This window comes from Chlamydotis macqueenii, chromosome 3, assembly GCF_036417535.1.
Source record: "Chlamydotis macqueenii isolate bChlMac1 chromosome 3, bChlMac1.mat, whole genome shotgun sequence".
NCBI lineage: Eukaryota > Metazoa > Chordata > Aves > Otidiformes > Otididae > Chlamydotis > Chlamydotis macqueenii.
Genome location: NC_141558.1, coordinates 37,197,577 through 37,218,923, shown reverse-complemented (window position 1 = coordinate 37,218,923; position 21,347 = coordinate 37,197,577). Strand labels below are relative to the sequence as shown.

Sequence of the window (21,347 nt, the reverse complement as noted above, 5' to 3'; positions counted from 1 at the left end):
CAGTAATAACAATGCCTCTATATTTCACTATGTAAATATGTATCTGAAGGCTTTAAAACACAGTGTGTTCTAGTCATTAAAAAATCTGAAAATCCACTACTAGTATATTTAGAATTGGCACCTAACTTGAAAATCAATATTGCATACATTAAAGAACAAAAGGCTATAAAATTATGTCCAAAATAACAATAACAATTAAAACACAATCCCTTATATTCACTGACTAAATTAATTTCTGAAGAAATTAATCAGGCTACCTAGATGGAAGTTGCTTTTTCACTATTCAATTCACAGCACAATCATCAATTTGAGCTACGAAGAATACAACTACACCTTTAGCAAAGACCTCAATATCTGCATGGATTTACAGTAATTAAATCAATAGCAGGAACATATAACATTTATAAGGAATATGGTCAATATTTTATTGTGTTTCTCTTGAAGAATAATTTTTAATTAAGAAATAAAACTTCAGTCTGAAAAAGTTACAGTAGTTTCTTGCACATCTAAAATTTCTATAACAATGAAACATTTTAGAACACAAGATTTCTAACATTTTCATCACTATGTACTCAAACAACGTTGCTAATTTATTCAGATACTTTCATGCATAATTAGTAGAAAACACAAATCTGCTATTCTGTTTGTCTGTCATCAGAAAGGAAAAGCTATCTACTGAATACTTTGAAAAATGTAAGTAATTGCAAGTATTAAATTATTAACTGCAATAGAAATACACTGTCTGAAGTACCATTTTAATTTTCTTAATAGTTCTCTTTTTCTATTTAGGCTGACATTAGGGATGCAAGGCCTGATTTCAAGCTTTGCCTACGTGACAGATGACTTCTGGCATAGCAAGCTTTTCCAAGGATGTGACAACACGTAAGTTCTAACACCATTGAGAGAGCAAAAGCCCTTTTTAAGTACATACTTATACTGCAAACCTGTATTCTTACTTCTAAAAGCTTGGTGGTTTTTGTTTTGCTTTGGTTTGGTTTTTTTCCAAGGTGGGAGAGGAGTGCTGTTGGGTTTATTGTATTGCTACAAAGCACCACTTTTCTGCTACTGCTGTACTGACTCAGGAAGCTAACAGAGTACATTTACTTCTGTATCGGCAAAGGACCTTCAGCTCCCACGTGGTGTATGTCTCTTTTCTAAGCACATGTGAAATATCTAATAAATGTTACACTCTCCAAACAGACTGCTTTTTCTCTTCCTTGATGGGATTTCAAGCCAAAGTCTTTGTAACTAGTAAGCACCACGTTTGCCAAAAAAAAAAAAAAAAAGCATTAAGTCACAGGCCTGATATAGTCATTATTACCTCAGTAAGTGCTGAATTCAATTCAATCTTCAATTATATCCCACAAAAATCTCATAGTGGAAACACCTGCATTACAAATACTATAGGACATGACACCACTTGTTAGCAAAATGTTTCTAATAACAGCAACAGGAAGAAATTGGAGCTGTATCCATAAAAATGACCAGGACATAACAGAGAGGATCAATTAGCACTTGTTCATACCCCTAGCATTGTGATTTCCAGTGCTGAACCATTACAAAGGGATATCTCTGTTTCCTTTATAAGCTTCAACCTTCCCTCGTAGAATATAAATATCATTTGGAACCTGGAAACCAAAATGTTTTTCTTACCAAATGCTATTTTCCTTCATCATATGCTGAGAATGAATGGTTCTTCTTGAACATTCAGCTGCTAAAGAGAAAGAAAAAGTGCATATCAAATTTTTATTCTGTCCACTTTGACAAAGGCTCTTTTTCACATTAAGGCTTAAAGGGAAATGAAGACACTAAACCTCAAAATATCGGTGCAGTCGGACTCATTTCGCTACCTGTGCAGATTCATGACACTCCTTTTAATGGATTGATTGAGAAAATGAGGCAAAGAAGAAATTATGCAGATGCATAAAGAGCAGAGTATACCACTGGGAACATGCTGCTAGAATAATACGAGTTGGGATCCTACTGCAGTCATATTTTGAATATTTCGTGTGCCTGTCTTCAGTGACATCTCAGTCAACAACCGAATCCAGGTCTGAACAGACTGCTTTGCTAGCCAGTATGTCACTGGGGATTGTCACCAGTGCTTAAAAGGTAAATTACCCTGAATGAAAAGATTTAAAGCAGTCGTACAAAATTTCAAATAACTTTTTGGATGTCAAAATTATTGGTAATATTATGGCTTGCTGAGAACAACAACAACAAAAAAAAAGTCAGATGATCTAATATAAAGCAACTCTGGATAAAGAAAGATTTGGGGAATTTTCTGTTTCTTACCGGGCAACAGCGCTTATCCAAAGTACTTTAGGAAAATATATTAAAACTATGACAATTCTTTGTGCTGTTCTTCTAAGAAAATGTTAAGCTTATTAAAACTAAAACTAGTTTTAAGAAAGTGGATGAACCTTGGACAAATTACCCGTTTGGCTTCTTAGCTGTACAGTCTTCCCTGAACCTTCGCCCACTACTTCAGATGTTTTCTACAAAACATCAGTGACAACGTCACGCAGAACTTTGGGGGTTTATGTATACAAAACACATTTTAGAGGCATTCAGTACTGCACGTGTTTTATTGAAGAATGAATGAATAAACCAGCCTTCCTAATTAGGCTGCTCTGGAAATGGTAATCAATTGAAATTTCAGATGTGAAAGCAAAGTAAGATTATAAAATGTGCTTCAGAAGATCCCTTAAACTAACGTTATTTTAACTGTACACTTTTTAACCAAGTTCTGAAGCACTCCAGGAGCTACTTTTAAAATGTCTTCTGAGTGATACTGGAATTATTTTGCAATAGGAAAGGAAAACAAATTTCAAGCACTGTTTATGGAAAGGGATTTAAGATTAAATGCATTGTACAAAACACCATTGGCCAAACACTGTAGGAGAACATTATCCAACACAATACTAACACATGCTAACTGTTACATCCTAATAAATACACATGTAAGCAAATGGCAAAAATTATTTTAAAGTAGCCATCACTAAGTCTCTCATAAAATTCTATTACAATGACTTTCTATGATACAAAAATAATAATAATAAATAAAAATAATAGTATTTAGAATAAGAGATGTAATATAACACTTACACTTGCTTACTATACAAATACTCAGTCCATTGGTGAGAGACTGTGATTAAAGTCGTTGCCTGCCCTCACACAGCTCTATAAACGCACGGCTGTTACATTAACACATTCCGGATAATTGCTTTTACAGTAGTTAAAGTATCTGTTAACAAAATCCAAGAAAATGCCCAAGAAATGTCTTGGTTTGTACATATTTTATCTATTACAGGAGCATCTTAAGCAAGGATGACGCTCTACTCCTCCTGGCATTGTACAAATACACGTAAGTAAGTTGATAATCTCCGAAATGACCAATACAACAAAGCACACTGCATAGCTATTGTAAATTCTAGCTTCTTACATAAACTATCTTATGTATACCAAGTATGAACGGTTTGCATAGTTGCACAGTAATAGTTATTCACACTGGGGTTTTCACACTGTTCTGAAAACATGGGCAGCTAACATTCAGACCAGCAGTCTGCTTTTTGAGAATCCACAAACTTAATTCATACGTTGTTAACTAGATATTGCTCATACATTTAAATTACAGCAGGAGAAACAGGTTATCACTTATATTAATTGTAAAATACACTGATTTATCAAAACATTAATTGTACTTAATTTTTTTTTTTTTTACGTTTGAGGGCAAATGTACAAAACTACATTTAAAAAATCACTGCTATTAAATAAAGCAAATCTAAAGCAACAGAAAATTAGTCTGAACCAACTTGTGCTACTTGCTTTGTCTGAAGTCGCAAGGAGAGGAAAATGCACTTGAATAATACCAATGCTCAAAATAGTCCTTAGAGTATCAGAAGAAATATAATCTATTTTATATTTATGAGCTCTTACCAAAGGCGTATATCTACGAGAAAACTGTCACTTTTGGAAGTGAAGGGAATTAGTCAGTAATTCATGAAATTTCAGAGATGCTCAAGAGCTTCAAGTAACAGTGACCATGGAAAAAGCTCCACAGATATACTGACAGATACCAATTCACATCACACTTTTACAGCTAGTGTATTTTCTCTTTCATTAAGAATCTATAAATGGATTAGAAAAAGCGCATTAATTACTGATGGCATTGAAAGGTTCTTGCTAACCTTTTCACGTCATCAGAATTGCATATGTAAATGATGTAATTTTTTAAGCTTTTCTTTGCATGCTTTGTCTATTTACAAGAAAATGCATTCCCAAGCAAGTAAAAAGCATGAGTAACATACAATACTGAAATGCACCTGTTATAAGCTTTAAGAAAAATGTAAAGTTCCATCAAGTTACTCACTGTAGATCACTGCAGAACTTCGCGAGCACCGAGAGCTTAAAATGAAACAGTAAGCACTTATTAAATAAGTGCTGCATGGATTTACAAGCTAGAAGCTCGCCAACTACACAACAGAGATGCATTTAATTTAGCCCAGGACACGAAAGTTTTGGGTTTTTCTTTTAAATAATAAACAACTCCATTCAGGTAAAATTTTCTTTAGTCTACAAACTCCACAACTTAATTTGAATGATTTTTTTTTTTATTTTCTTTTTACTTGGTAAAGAAGACCTTACATAAATTCTATTAGCTTGTATCTTCCCAGCAAGGTGGATGCTAGCATCTGTCTCAATGTTCTGCAGCTGTTTTGAGAGAGCAGACTCGCAGTTCTGTGCCAAGTGAAACTGCCCTCATCCTTGATCTGTGTAATTCTCCTAGCATATTTCACAAAGTTGTCAAACATTTAAGCTACACATTTGTATAAAATTTTATTCAGATTACTACTGCAGGGCTATTACTTCAAAGACTACAAAGCTATCCACATTCTTGGATGTCTGTACATTTCTCATCGAACAGCAAACTTCAACACAACAGTTCTTGTAAGACTGTTTATTGAATTTAACAGTTCTGATGGAGCTTAGGTGCAGTTTGTATAAAAAAAAACCCCTCTCTTTTCAAATAAACTGCAATCTAAAATAACTTTACAAAACAGTAAGAGACTTACTGAAATTGTAGGTTTTCTAACATGTAAAACTATAAAGTATTTGTGCATGCTCACTATTAGATTTCCTTCTTTGTAACAGAGGAGTTGTTAAAAGGAGTTTCTTTGTTGTTTTAAATCTCAAGGTAGTCTATGAAATGGAATTGTTGTCATCACAATTTGTATATACGAGATCAAAACTGGCACAAAGGAACGTAACATTTTTTTCCCAAAAAGTTGAGGCAGCTTTTGTTGAATGGTGTCTGCATCAGTAAATTTTTATAAACTCTGGTGGCTTTGGAGCACCAGAGAGAATCCTTTTTTTCTTCTGAGATCTTAAAAATAAATTTCCCACAAGTACAGACAGGTAAGGAGGAAAAGAAGTAGCAGCTTGTTTCCTACATACAGTCCAACACCATGCGCAAATGCCCAGCGTCTCAAAACAAAATTGAACTTGATGTCACAGGGAGGCATCTCCTCCTCACGTTACAAGCATGTCTGAGATTTCTCCAGGGAGGGGGAAGCAAGCACGAGGGTAAAGCGTAAGTCTACTTTTCATGCATAGCTACTGTGCACTGCCCCACGTCCACGGCGCTTTGTCAGACATCCGAGTTGGAGCTGAGGTTTGTTAACCTAGGGTCTGCATTGATCTCGTATCTGTAGTGGTAGCCCTCCATGTGATCCCTACAGGCATCTCTGATGTTGTGCATCCACTTTTTGATTCCTTTTCGGTTCAAGTACAAAACCAGGAGGAAAATGGCCCCAATGAGAGCCAAGACTATCCCTAGGAAGACGTACGAAGTCTGCAGCTGGGAAGGCAGGTCTATGGGCACGGAGCAGTTAAGGTCCAAGCTGTTGATCTTCAGCAGGGCTTTGCCCAGCATCTTGTCAGGGTAGGCACAGGTCAGGGCTTCTTTGCCCTCCACCTGGTCGCTCTCCTTGAGCCAGGCCACCAGGTCCTCGATGGCGCAGTCACAGACCCAGGTGTTCCGGCCCAGGTCAATGTGCCGAAGGGCAGGCAGGCCACGGAACTGGGCCAGGGTGTCGTTCCTCAGCACACCCAGGGAGTTGTCGCTGAGGTCGAGGCTCTGCAGCTGGCCCAGCCCCTGGAAGGAGACGTTTCGCAGGCTCACCAGGGAATTGTTGCTAAGGTCCAGCTGCCGCAGGGTGGGCAGGGCAGTGAAAATGCCAGCGGGCAGCAGCAGCAGCCCGTTGTCCGCCAGCTCCAGGCGGCTGAGGTTGCGCAGGGCCCCGGACTGCAGCATGGCGGCCAGGCTAAGCAGGACAGCGTGGTCGCGCACGGCCCCACGCAGGACCAGCTCCTCCAGCGGGCTGCCGACCTCCCCGAAGGCCTGCGGGCTGAGGGAGGCCAGGGGGTTGCCGCTGAGGTCCAGCTGCCGCAGGGCGGGCAGGGAGGCGAGGGCTCCGGCCTCCACGGCCTGCAGGTGGTTGCCGCTGAGGTTGAGGGCGCCGAGGTCGGGCAGGCGGCGGGCGGGGAAGGCGCCGGCGGGCAGGCGGGCCAGGCGGGTGCCGGTGATGAAGAGGGTGCGCACGTAGGGCGGCAGGTCGGGCGGCACAGCGGCCAGGTTCCTGTTCACGCACTTCACCGTCTTGGCCGGCTCCGAGCACTCGCAGAGGGCCGGGCAGCTCCCGCCGAGCTGCTGCCCCCAGCCGCAGCCCAGCAGGACGAGCAGCAGCCCCAGGCGGAGCGCCCCGCGTCCCGCCATCCCGGCACGGCCCCGCACACAACTTTTCCCCCTCCGGGCGCCTTCAGCTCTGGGCGACGCGGCGGGGCAGCCCCTTCTCCGAGGGCAGGCGCTTCCCCTCTGAGGGTGGTTCCGCTCCGCTTCCCGCAGCGAGACCTGCAGCAGGGGAGGAAACGGAGAGGGCAAAATGGGAGGGAGGGGGGGCGCGGCTCCGCTCGCCCGCCTGCTTTCCCCCAGCCCCGCGCCTCGCCCCCCGCCCCCGACACGTGGCTCGCCTGGGCGGGCCGGCCCCAAGGCAGCGCGGGGGAACCGGCCGAGGAGCAAGTTTCCACCTCCCCCCGCCACCCCCGCTTCCAGCTTGCCCGGCCGGGGCTCCGCTGGCGGAGCACGGGAGGGAGGGAGGGAGGGAGGGAAGGAAGGGTCGAATCCACCGCCCTGTCACAGCGTCCCGCAGCTCCGCGCCACGACCGGTGCAAACTCCCGCCCGCAACACCCACCGCCGAGCCCAGTCCCTCACCTCCCGCCCCGCGTGCAGAGCAAACTCGTCCAGCGCGACCTACCGCCGCCAACTCCGCGCCAATCCTCGCCGCGCCTAGCCCTGCCTCCGCTTACAGGAGAAACCAACCGCCGCCCCGGCCGGGGGGGAGACACCGCCCGCGCCTGCCCCGAGGGGCCGCCCCGCCGCCTACCGCGCCCCGCCTGGTTCCCGCTCGCCGCCTCCGCACCGCTGCTGCGCTGTCGCCGCCGGACGCCCGAGTCCGAGAGCCCACCGGGAGGGTCCAGTCGGCCCGCAGCTCCGCTCCACTCGCCCCTCCGCCCAGCCCAGGTGGTGCCGGCGGAGGCTCACCTTGCCGCCGAGCGGAGCCGCTCCATGTGGCGCTGCTCTCGGCGCGGTGGAGGAGGCGGGTGGCTCGGCGCGGCTCGGCGCGGCTCGGCGCGGCGCGACTCCCGGCCGCCCCCCGAGGGGAGAACCGGCGGCGGCGAGCGCTGCCAGATCCCCGTGCCCCCCTCCCCTCCTCGGCTGCGCCGTACCTGTGCTCGCCCCAGCACTGGCACTGGGGCCGGGCGGGAGGTGCTGGCTGCTGTTATCCGCAGTTGTCCCCGTTCGGCGGGCTGATGCCGACAGGACTGGGGAAATCCCGAGGGATTTCCAGGGCGGGAGGAGCCTTGGCGGCTGCTGGCGATACGGGATGGCCCGGCCCGGGTGCGGAGAGGAGGCGAGGGGGCGTGCGGGTCTTAGCGTTGGGGGGGGAGGGCGAGACCGATCCCTTTATCCAGGGAAAGCGTTTCGGGGGGCGGGGGACACGACACCAGCAACAAAAGGCACTGAACAAGCCGCAAAACTAAAGCAAAAAAAAAAAAAAATCTGCCAAACTCTCCGGAATCTATAGGGGTCCTAAAATTACTACTACTAATAATGCAAAGCGGCAGCTGAAGTCTGAGATTTCAACTTTATCATGGTGAAGAAAAAGCGTAAATATGTGCCTGTACGTAAAATATTTGCCAGTTTCACTCGCTACGGCTGTCCCAGCACTGCCCGGGCACAGCTGAACAGTCCGGGTGGTACAAATGCTGTTTTGTAGATGGGTTACTCGGTTTGGTTGCTCCATGGAGGGGACATTGGAGGAAGAGGTGAGTGGTGGGAGCTATCATGGGGGCTGACTTGGGCCACTGGTCCCTGTGAAGTGACTGAAATAGTTACATACCATCTAATTAACGCAGAAGACATACCAGTATATCCAAATAATCTGCTTTCAGCAATGTGAATCCGAGCGCTTTGGGTCTGTGGTCCCTTTGGGTTTTCCTCACCCTTCCGATGACTGCTTACACAATATTTCCTTCTCCCCATATGTCGGAGTTGCGCTCCTTCTGCTTTCCTGATCAACTAGGTTGCTTTTTTTTGGTAAAGTCAGCAGAAATCTTACAACTGTCAAGAGCCATAGGAGAAATGAACAGCTGAATGCGGTACAAAGGCTTGAGAAAATCGGCCCCAGAATCTGAGGAATAATCAGCTAAACCACTGATTTCTGTAGGATTTTTTTCCCCCTCTCTGGCTTGACAGTGGTATTATGGTGCAGAAAAGTCTGAGGTTGGGGTGGCAGGCAGGGGCTGCCCACCTGAGAGACCACCGTGCTCTTTACATGAAGATTACGGAGAAAAGAAATACGGAGTGGCTGAAGTAATAGTGATACAAGTGAGATCTTGGACTCGCAAGCAGTTCCAGAAGCTTGGGAAGTTATTGCTTCGAGTTGAGTTAGAAGAACAGTGGCACTACATGGGAGGAGTTTTTAGTTTGTTAAAATGTATTTGCGTTCCATTTCCACATGCCTGTTCCGGTATAATGCTTAGAAAAGTAGATAGGTAAAGATATCTTGCATTTTGTAAGAGAAAGACATGTTCTAATCTATTAAAATTCTTTGGAAAAGTCAAAGGAAAAAAAACCCCTAAATCAGCCTACTAGACAACAGTGAAATTCATTGACTAGTAAGAAGTAGTTTCCAAAAGGAGACAGCTTTTAAAAACAGGGAACTGAAAATATTAACAAAAAATCTGAGATAAATCATAGAAAAAATACTTATTGAGCATTCCCATAACCATTCTTTATAAAATGTTTAGATACAATGTCATTTTTAATACGTCATTTTAATTTTTAAGAGCAATTCCACTGATATGCTCACCGTGCTGACCAAAGCTGTTGGAGCAGCTCCTGGCTCTCCGTCACTGTCCAGGTGAGTCTGTGCCTCTTGCCCTGCACAGCAGGTTACCTCTTTGGGCAGGGAACGTGGTTCTGTTCCATGTTTGTGGAGTGCTCCCTGACAGGTGCTTGCATGTGCTGCAGTAATGCAAATAATAAATAACAAATATTTTCCTATTGTTTTGTATTATTCCACTAGTAAATTGCACCGGCTAGGCGTGCTTAAGATTGCAAGAGGAAGAAAAACACTTGTTAATCTGCTCTCTTCTCTTCTTGTTTAAATAAACCCACTTTTCTCAGAGGCGTGCTCCGAAAAGGAGACATTACTTTCTGGTGAAAACACCTGTACTGAGTGGATTTCCTGGACGTGTTTGTAATCTGCTAGGAAAATGAAGAAAAAAACCCTTGATGTATTTTCACGTCAGTTTTGCCTATTACAATTGATTGATGTGTGAATTTGCATTGCACAGCCCAAAGAATCTCATCTCACAGCTTTTTGCATTAAGTTTATGCAAAACTTCTGACTGAGATAAAATACAGTATTTGAAAATACATCGTCTTGGCTCAAACTGGAAGACAATTTACCATAAGGAAACTGTTCCTGTGGCTGATATTCCTACAGGCTGACTGAGAAGCTCACGTTAAGGGGGGTGGGTGGGCGGGTGGGTTGGGGCAATGCTTCAGTCTCTTGGTGTTTCTGCTGCTCCAGGCTGAGGCTGGGTGATGTGCTGGTCATCTGCAATCATGAAAGCAACTTTTGACTGTTCTTCTCCAGAAGACTAAAGCTTGCTTCGTGTGACAGTGACGAGATCTGCTTGCTTTTGAAAATCAGTACCCCATTATTTCAGCTCCCCTAAAGTGCAAATGTGACACCTACCTAAGGAAATGCAGAGAGTCCTAGGGACAACCTGTGATAACTATACTGCTTGGCATTATTGGAGTTGCCATACCCCTTTTAAGGCTCTCTACCATAGCAAGGAATACAGTGCATTTGTAGGTGCTCGTGTCACTCCACTGTCCTTAGGAAAACCTGTAAGATTATTTTAGACAATGAAATTTAAGGCTGTTAATTAAGTTAATTGACGTTAAACCCATCCTAAATAATCTTCACGAAGCCCCTTGGCCAGATCCTAAACAATGCTGGATGCTTTTTATGAGATTCTGAGTGGCCTGACTTCAGCTGATGTCCAAGGAGCTGGAATAGTGTGGAATAGGACTCCATGCAATAGCTATAATATTTTTTTTTTTCTTTACTGACAGGGAAATTTGTGTTTCTTCTGTGAAATGTTTCTACGTTGTCTCAATATTGCATGAAGATACTCAGCACTTCATAGGAAGTGGCCCTGGAAGGGTATTTCTGATGTGCTAAAGATTATACACCAAGTGAGCAGTAGCACAGAGACTAGAATTCTTCTCTTTTACCAAAAATATCTTCCCACAAAAGTGGAAGAACAAGCTGCAACTTCCATCTGCTTCCTCACATGGAGAGATCCAGCAGGTCCTCCAAAGGACACCTTCTGTTTCCCTCGGGACTTGGCTTCATTTGGAGAAACACCATCAGAATTCTTAAAATGGTGGCATAAAAATACCTAGGCAGCCAAATGCTGCCTTGAATTTTTGCGTGAATGTTTTATTCAGCATTCACATTCTCACACCCATAAACATTCATGTTCCAGGTTTTTTTTTTAGATGCACTTAAACTTATGTATATAGCTATTAATTTCTATACAAATTGAAAAAGGACAGAAGACAATCTTCAAGTACTCTTTTTTTGTTTTTTTTTTAACTTGGCATTTTGTTCCAGACATAAAAACACCCTGTCCAAATGATCTGCTGGTCTGTTCTGGTTTTCACTGTCTATATGATGAATGCAGGATAAATCCTATGATTATCTACGCATCTGCATGGAAATCATGCAGCCATTAATCACTATACATGATAAGACCATGTTTGCATTTTCTTACATGCTATCTATTTTTATACTGAAATATCAAAAGCCAGTCTAGTACAAAGAACGTTGGTTTTTAATACTGCAGAAACACATTAAACTTTCCCAGTACTAACAGAAAATTATTTTAGCTAAAAGTAACCTTTTTGGGGGGGGTCTTTAAAAATATATTAACTGGGTATGTGTAATAATGCACTGTTGTAAATTCTAGGGACTCTTGCATGCCTTAGGTGGAGATTGAAGGGATGACAGGAGACAAAGTGCCCCCACCTGAATATGAGCAACACTGAAAGCTGGTGAAACTGTAAAGACAGACTCTGTACCTGCTCACCTTGATGGACATAAAAGTCTATACCTACAGCTGGTAGCAGTTTATTGCTAAAATGTGTTACTCAAATGAGAAGGAAACAATAGTGACTTCTTCCAGCAAAGCTGCCTACCAGAGCTGGGGTCAAGAATAGACGAGTCAAAACGCCTTGGGAAGAGGAGCTGCTGTACTCCAGGTGCTGCCATTGTGTGTGCATCCCTCTGTCTGTACTCCAGCTCTGCATGCTCTGACATGTAGCAAATCTGCAACAGGAGACAAGTTGAATAACCACTTACGAGTTCATCAGAATATAACTGAGAACTGGACATGCTTAAACAGGTCAGGCTAAACTTTCAATCCTGCTTTTATTCTTTCCTTGCTCAGGAATGATGCATGTCTTTTACTTCCAAGCTACCTTTGATAGATTACTATATGGAATTTAAAATGTTTGGGTTTTTTTTCATTACTTTAATTTTAACAATTTAAGGTTTAGTTCTATGACCTGACTAAGTTCCCTGTAAATTCTACTTAGAGTAAATCACTGCAGCCAGTAAAACTCTTCCTGCTGCAAAATAAGCCTTCTGATTTTAGTCCTTTTTGGAAGACCAAAAGGGCTCACCTCCTGATTACTCCTTATTCCTCTTTTTTTCACTGCTGGTGGCTTATGTGAGCAGGCTTCAGCTGGCAAACTTGTAAGTTGTTCATGTCCACTTGGGATGTCCTTTCAAGGAGCAGCAATCTAGGAGTCTGATGGCAATGCTGGCAAGTCGGCAGAGCGGATTATCTATTGGATTAGTGTTGCTCTCTGCCACGGTGACCCGCCTTGCTGCACACAGACCCTCTCAGCAGACGCTGAACTCAAAATCCTGGTTTTTGAACCAGCTTGCAATTTTGTCTCAGTTATGGTGTTTGGGGAAGGCATCCGCTTGGACTGAGGTGCTGGGTTCCAGCTGACACCTGCTACTGGTATCTAGGGGACTTCTAAAAGATGGCATAGGTTAGGGCAGTCTCCTTGCTATGGTGAGGGAAAGGAAGGGAGAGCTGAAACATGTTTTCCCTGCTGGCTCTGAAAAGCAGAAACCCAGATCTGCAGGGAATCTGGGCCAATGTGTTCCTCACACTACAGATGACAGTCCCACTCATTCCTCGCTCTGCAGGCTGTGCTGAGGTTTCGCAGCCACTCGCGGTGCCAAGGGTGTTTCCCAGTTTGCCCTGCTTCCCTGTGGGTAAGCGTGGCCGGCTTCAGCACGCAGGGCTGCGGGAGCCCTAACCGCAGAGGACTGCAAGTTGGGAGTACTTCCATGTAAAGCCTCTTTCATGAAAACATGTTAATCTGTTGAAACTGAAAGTCTTTGCAGGGAGGAGTTGAATTTGATGAATTTCCCATTAAAAAAAAAAAGGCATATAAAAGGCTCAGCAGATTTGAGAACATATGGGGTTTGATTCTCTGCTGTCTTACACGTTGTGCCGTTGTTTACGATTCGACAAAGCAGATGTAAAATGCAACCTCGCTGCCTGGTTAGGATTTACCTCCACTTAGTTACAAGTTTGATTGAATACACAAGATTAAAAATCCTAGTGAATCTGTTCCCTGCTTCTTCCATGATATTGATCCTTTGTTACCTGCTTTTGACAACTGTGACACATGTAGGTTTATATAGTCCTTCTCTACTGAATTCTTCCTCTTTTGCTTTGCCTTCCCAGCCTTCTCCTGCTTTATCTCAAGTCTTTGCATCTTTCTGGGTTACTATGACCCAGGTGTTTTGAAAGGAATGTCTATTTAGAAATTGGAAGGAGGTGGAAGGAACAAGGAGGACAGTGATTTTTTTGTAACGGTCACACGTTCTGTCAGCAATGGAGGAAGATGATACTTTCCCTCCCTTTTACCACCGGTGACTACACCTGAAATACTGCATTCTGTTCTGGCATCCTATGGCTACAAAAAATTACAAGAAAGAAAGAACAAAGAAAAAGAGCAGTAACAGTAATTCAGAGACTAGATGGATACTGACTTACATGGAAAGACTAAATTAACTTTAAAAAGGTATGGCTTGCCCAAGCAAAAAGCCCCAGAAGATACCGCCGCCTGAAAGTGGACTGTAAAACTGAGTGAAGAGGGTAATTACCCTCAGCTTTCTCTGTCCAAGTTTGCATGCTTAAAAATATGCTATTTTTAAGGATTTAATGCAATAATGGAGCATGTGTGTGTCATCACCAGCTAGACATTGAAAGTTAATGCTACTGAGCTTACTGAACTATTTTAGCACTCTTTATGGGTATTACATGCATTTTTACATTATAAAGTCTGTTATAATTACCAGTTTGATGTCATAAATGGTTTGAGGTCTGCCTCATTAGGTTTATTTCTCCTGAATATAAACTGGAAAGAACTTCAGTGCCAGAAAAAGAACGGAAGTCTTGTTATGACACTGGGGCAAAAGTTTGCCTAGTCCAGCATTTTGTCTCTTATGGTGGCCAACAGAGTTTGCTGAAGAAAGACATTGAATTCCATACAAACATGAACTCCTCAATATTTTTTCCCAACGTCAGTGATTTGTGGCTGAGGGACCTGCCAAGCAAGAGCTAGAAAAACTTCAGTACCATGAACTCTTAGCTAAATTTTTGCACTTGAAAGATTTTCCCATCAAAAGATTCTCCTTTTGTTGAAGTATTCTTCTCTTTTAACCTGAAATTATTAAAAAAAAAAGCATCCTTAATATTTTGAAAGTGTTTTTAAAAAAATAGTCAAATGTTTACAGCATATCTTTTAATTTTCTAGCTCTGAAAGATTTCAGTCGTAGGAGGCCAAAAGAATGGAAAAGATGTAAATGAAGCAGTGGACCTAATTAAATCTGTTATATTCTGTGGCCAAATACAGGGGGAGACATGAGAATGAAGGGGACAGAATTTTAAAATATTTAAATTTGTAATTTCTGAACATAAGGAGAAACAGAAAACTTTTGATTTTTCAAAGTCTATTTTTGATCTGTCTTTCCCTACAATATAACTAACAAGTGACAAGGAAAAGTATTGGCATATTTTTCTGGGAGAAATTTTTTTTTTACCAATTCTAGTTATGAAATTATCTGGTTATCTGAATATATGTATTGAAAATATTTATTAAAATATTTGATAAGGAATTAAAAACTTACTACTCTTAAAATTCAACAGATGCCCTAATGCTAAACACTTTAATTTTAGATTTTGATATATTTGTAATGCACTTCAGCACCAGCAACAGTGTATGCTTGTTGTTCTTGAATAAACTCTTAGAAACACATTTGCACAATATAGATCCTGCAAAGTCTTGCAGATGAAGATGTTGGCTTGTTTCCTTGTTTTGTTAGGGCCTGCTTGTGCCACATTCACAGAGCAAAAATGCCTTGAAGTGGGTAAAATATCTTTCTGAAGCTCCTTCCCTTCTCTGAGTGGAGATCACCTCCACAAAAATGCAGTATGGATGTGAAGCACATTGAAGGGTCATACTAGTTTCAGGGTGAACCATGTGTAGTCACAATTTATTTCATGGAAATTGAGGAGAGCAGAAACTAACCAAGATTGCTCTGACTGACATTTGGAACAGAACAGTCCCAGCCTACAGCATAGGCTAAGGCTCTCAGTCCCTGTGTTCTTTTCCCTACTATTCATACCTCAAAAAGGCAGAAGGAAGAACAAGGTAAAAGAAATAACTGAAAAAAAACCAGCTTCCAGTTGCTGATAACCTCAAGGCGATACGAGCAAACAGATACAGGGGTTCCCCTAAGTGGAAGAAACCTGATTCTACAAGTTGCACACTTTTTTTTGAAAGACAGATTTCAAATTTTTTGTTATGTGATGTTGAAACAAAAAAAAAGAAAAAAACAAAAACAGATGCATCACATGAAATGCAGCAGAGTGAGGAATAGGTGGCTGTGTCACAACAGCCAGGCAGACTGAGCCTCCAAAGGAGGGGATGCAAGACAACCCAACAAAGGCTTTCTTGCTGAGGCTTTCCTGCTTGAAGAGATTTATGACAGGAAATTAGGTCCAGGCCAGCGAAAGTTGTTTCTTTTATAACTATGTTAATATATTCTGAAGTTCAGGATTCTGATACCAAGTAAATAAACATGACATTTTACAATTAATGTGGTGCCAGGGAAAATGGCCAGAAAGCAGTTATTAAGATGGTTAAATCATCTTTAGGTCATACTGAAAAAAACGAAATCCCACTGAAGTTTTCAGTGCTTGATATGTTTTATTGCTCCTAATACAAATTTGCTGATGATAGTTATTACCATAACTGGGAACTGATTGCACTGGGTGTGGAGGTCTTGGCTGCATTTAAGCTGCGCTAAATAATACTAGGCTTTGAATGCTTTCTTGAATGGTAAACAATTTCAGTATTTAGTAGTAATTTTCATGTGAAAAAGCCAGTTTTCGGTATTTGCAGAAATACAGGCACATGGCTTGTTACATTTCTATATTCCTATTCCAGTGAATAGGAACTGCATAATACCTTTTCATTTTTAAGGCTGCAAGAAAAACTTTTAAAAAAAATGTTACCATTCTACAGTGAAAGAAAAGTAGCTTGCTCACTTTTTTGCCCTTTCAGTATTTCATTTATTCCTTCCAGTCAACTTGTTCTTTCCGTCATGCTTAGACAAACTGCAAACTCATGTACCTTTACAGAGCTGCAGCAAGCTAGGAACCAGAAACAGATGAGATGATGGGAAAAAAAAAAAAAAGGGCAGGATGCATTCATTTGTTCTTCACTGTGTTTTCAACTGAAACTCAAAAGGTATTACAAAGATATTAATCTGTTGCTTTTAAATACAGTAGAGGTAGCTTTTATATATGCCATGACAGCTGAATCTCCAGTCCATTGGCATTTTGTCCAGTATCTAGTATCAGTTTGAAAAATGCCTTCACTTTGCCAATCTTACGTTGCCAAGTCACAGTTCAGAGTCGCAAGAGAACAAATGCCTATTCAATAGCTGTAAAAATACAAGAGAAAAAAGGCTGGCATTGGACAGGATTTCACTTAATGCTGCTAGGAGCTCTAGCCCTGGCTAGAACTGTTTCAAAAGCCTGTATTCTTCTGCTCTTCCTTCAGGAAATAATATGGTAGCAGACCTCAAACCCAGTGGAGCCACGCAATGGAAAACTAACTATATAATGCACACACTGCCAGATGCTGTTCTTTGTAGCTGTGGCTAGAGCTACAAGTATCTCAGTTAACCTGCTCAGAGATAATTCAGGTGTCTCTAGCCTTACAGTGAAATCCATGGTAAAGATAAAGGCTCTTCTAAATTTTGTCTTCAGAAGTGATGGATGTTAAGAGGTCCAAGTTTCCCAGTTTCTAAATCTTTTTGATGTTTTTGAAAATTGCACGCATATTCTAGCAAACCTGCCAAAAAGCATACCTGTTAGTTGGTATGTAATCTGTACAGAGAGTATTGGCACTAGGAACAATAATGCACAGGTTAACATTAATCAACATTCTTAGATGCTCTCTCCCCTCTCCCTGCCCCTTACTTTTTGAGGGCAAATACAATTGAAAGTTGATGGAAAAAAATGGTTTTAGAAAACAAATAACGGATTGATTTTTAGCTGATCTTTAAGCATGTGTACAAGATGTATGCTTTGGCAAATACTCAAGATACAATCATAACTCATATTTCCTGAGCACATCCATCACTCTCGCGGGACACGTCTTTTCAACTCTCCTTCATGCATACATCTCTACGATTTTGCAGGCACTTAGCGCCATTCAGAAAATTCCTTTCTCCTATCTAAAGTTAATAAAGGGCTTCAGAAGCAGAGAAGGCATCAAACTTGGGCTTTCTGGAATCAAAGAAGAATTTTAAGTGTCATTAGCATCACTCATGATCAACAGAGCCAAAAATCTTTTTTCGTTATAGCAAAGCAAAAAAAATGTTGACTGTGGCATCATGGACCTTTCTGGACAAGTCTTGTCTGTTTTAGTGAATTTGTGACAGTGATCAAATATAGCTTGCAATCCTTTGACAGCCCTGATGACTAACTCTTGAGGTTTCACAGACTGCCTGAGAAGCACGCAGCTCCTTGGGCAATTTGACAACCATGATGTGGCATCCATCCCTTACATCCCCTGAAAGCTCTGAGTGCCTCTTTTTCCCACCAGCATGTTCAACTCTTTTTTTCATCTGCTCCTTCACATACAGAGACCTGCATGGCCCTAACTGACCCCTTAGCTTGTGTATGTGCTGTCTGCCCCCATGAACAAGTCAAGATCACAGCTTGACTTGTCTTTTACACCCACATAGAGGTGTCCTTAATTACTTTAATCTTTTGGGCTGAACAAAGGGTTTGGCATTTTCAAGGATGCTTTTAAAATCACACTCCTTTTCAGTGACAGCATGTTAACACCTTTCAGGAGCATAGGATGACTTGCCAGAACTATTGGCCACAGATTCATGAGCCAAAGATTTTAGTAGACTTTTACTGACCTGGTAGACAGTAACAGTTCCCCAAAATCAGATGGATTACTGAAGCTTGTGCTTCGCTTTAACTCTCAGCACTTCCTTCGGTGTCTCCTAAATCTCTCTGAAAAACCCAAATAAACCTTGGTTGTTTGGTGCCTTCTGCTGGAACATTACTTACTTATATATTTGCCCTGGATGGTGTGTGATTATTTTTACAAAGTGTTGACCAGGGTAGAAAATGAGCCTGTGGAAGTAAAAAAGAGAAAGAAAACATATGTTGAAAAACTCTCCAGAAAGGCTAGGACTGGCATTTTAATCAAGATGTGTATGAGACAGACCATGCTGTAAAGTCATGAAAGCCACAGGTAATGTGATACTCTGCAGATGTTTTTAATGGGAGCAGAAGCTCTGTAGAAATGTTTTAATCTGATTACACAATTACTTATGTTGCAGACTCAGAATTAAATAGTTTTCCATTTCAGATAGTATGAAGTAATTCCCAGGTTTTATAGTTGCCATTTACACTGGTGAAGATACAGAACACGAAAGCTGGAACAATCATTTTGTTATCTCAAATATTTTTCAGCTTTCTCAAAAGCATGTTAACTTTTCTCATTATTTCTTCCTCAGTTAAAGCCTTTGTTTGTTTCCTTCAGGTTAAGTGATAACAGGCTAATGAATAATCCATCAGCATGTGAATTCAGGTTCTGATTCTGTGTGAAGATGAATTCCTTCATTCAGAATGAAACTCCCCACTTTAGCAAATGCTAACGTTGTTGTGGTTCCAGGCATATAATTTATTCATCATAAGTAACTAAATTCTCAAGTCAGGGCACTTTTTAGGACTTCTAACTATTTCTTGGTTACAGAGAGATTCTCGTCCCTGATACTCACAGTCGGTGCCTCTACAAGGTAAATTCCTACTGTTTGCAGACTCCTGATGAGTAGAATAGCACTACTTGAAAATGAAGGTTCTATGTATAATATCAAAGTATCTCCCTTGGGAATAGGGAAAAAGTGGAATTAGCATTTCTTATTGTTACCTAAATTTTACTATTCGGTCTATAAGGCAAAAAGAGAGATATAAATTGGGTTACACTTATTAAATCTCAATTAAATCTCATGTCTTACCTTGCCAAATGTAGTCTTAAAGAAGGTTTATTTGTTGTTCAGGCAATGCCTTTAATAGTGATACATGAATGAGGAGAGTGTATCCCGTAATTACTTTTTAATGGCAGCTTCATCTTGGAGAAAAAAAAAAAAAGAAGTGCTGTAATTATTTAATCTAAAAATAAAGATAATTTGTAGAAAGCAATACTGAGTGTGTGAAAAGGTCAAATGCTGAGCTTCAGAATAAAAGAGAGCTAAATATGTCTAGGCATGTGTTAATTGTGTACAGCAGAGGTCTTCAGTTGGATGGGGAAGAGAACTAGTTTTTCATTCAATTAATTAAAAAAAAAAAACAAAACCTTTACCTCAAAGCTTGGAGTAGATTTGAACAAATCATCTTTTCTTTGTTTAAATTTGGTTTGCTAAAGGCTGAAACTTTTTTTCAGCAGAGATGTCAAGTGAATTTTGAGAGGAGTATTTTTAGTTTGTTAAGCCTACAATTGACTTTCTGTATCTCAGTGGTTGGCTTGTTTACCTGCAGTAATAAAACATTTCTGGTTTTGGAAAACCAACCTGTCTTAAATTTATACAATCAGGCTTGTTTATATTTTTGGATTGGTACAAAACTATTTTCTCATGGATCTGTGCCGCCTCTGTGTAAATGAGCATGGGACCATGTATACACCTCCATCGTGTGTGGAAGAGAGGAGATCCATCGCACAAAGCCTTTGCATGTGGATATCTTAGGCTGTAACCTCAGCCACTACATGGGTTCCTTTTTTCTGTACTAACCACTTTCTCACTGTCAGTGACAGTTGCCCTATGTGAAATTGGTCCTGATGTGTAACATGGAAATGTTGTTTTTTCCTATCTATAAGTTACGTTGGACTGTTCCAGATAGCTCTGGCAATCAACAAGGTCATCACACTCTGTAAGTTTTAAGTCAACCAGAACTTTTCATTTTATTAAAAATTCATCACTTATATTGCCTTCTTTTGTTTCCTGCACTGTTTGCTCCTTATCGACCTGCTGTAGCTGTTTTCATTTCTTTTGCATACCAGATTGCTTTGACTGCGCTAATATGCTGAGACCCAGTATTTTTGTAAGAACGGAGTATAATTTTTGCCTTTTTGCTATAAGCATGTAATATAAAATACCTGGCAGCCTGAGAATCTCAGAGATGCATTATGTGGAGCAGAAGTAAAAAAACTACTTTTGTTGCAATGGATGGAAATAATTTCAGGTGGATTGTTAAAAGCAAATTATAGAATATATTATTTTGCTTACAATATGGTCTTTGTATAAACACAATAATGTGAAAATAAGGAAAAGAATTATTTTGACAGCTTAAATGACTTGTTTACTATTTCTTTTTGAAAACTTAATATCTTTGAATATTTTCCACTTTTGATGAGGCGGTTTTTATGTTCTTTTTTTGCTAAAGTAGCATTTCTCCAATCTCAGATATGACTCCTATTACAGTTATGATAGACTTAATTATAGAAAGAGAATAACTGCTGGGTCAGAACGGATTTAAAATTACAGAAGCTGCTTGACTAAATTTCAGTGCTGATTCTACAAACAACTCCATATGTTACATTTCCATGCCTAGCTGAGTCCCACAAAGTGAGCTGCACTCCAGACTGGGCACTGTCTACACAGAGACAGAAAGATCAGCCCTGTACTAGCAGAAATCCAGATCTTGGACAATGCAGTGCTTATTTCTCACACCATGAGAAAATTTTACTTTAGGAAAATAGGTAATGAATAAGAAAGGACTACAGGTACTGTTGTTTTTTTTAAAAAAAAAAAAAAAATCCCTATCCTGCTTTTCCTCTGGAAGGCACTGATTTTCATTCAAACAGAGTTAGTGCTGAGCCATTCCTGGCCCTTACTATTTTCTCCCTTCCATTTCCAGACTTTTCTGGGAACCTGATTAAAGCTATTCACCAGATTGCATTGCTTAGGTCACACGATTTTATTACTGACGATGTTCCTTTTTGGTGCTTTGGGATCCTAAATATGTCTACAGCTTTCATGGCTCTCTAATACTCCCCTTACGGATAAAGTAGCTCTTCAGGTGTTAA

General features: G+C 41.3%; 1 protein-coding gene across 1 annotated transcript; it reads right to left on the bottom strand.

Annotated features, from left to right (window-relative positions):
- Positions 1-5,608: 5,608 nt before the first annotated feature.
- On the bottom strand, positions 5,609-6,825 carry TPBG (trophoblast glycoprotein). Its single transcript, XM_010126712.2, has one exon. It carries the CDS (start codon positions 6,776-6,778, stop codon positions 5,651-5,653), a length of 1,128 nt encoding a protein of 375 aa, XP_010125014.2. The 5' UTR covers positions 6,779-6,825; the 3' UTR covers positions 5,609-5,650.
- Positions 6,826-21,347: the final 14,522 nt, after the last annotated feature.

Excerpts from the sequence above, each read along its gene's own strand:
- TPBG (XM_010126712.2), bottom strand. The coding sequence starts at position 6,778 with ATGGCGGGACGCGGGGCGCTCCGCCTGGGGCTGCTGCTCGTCCTGCTG.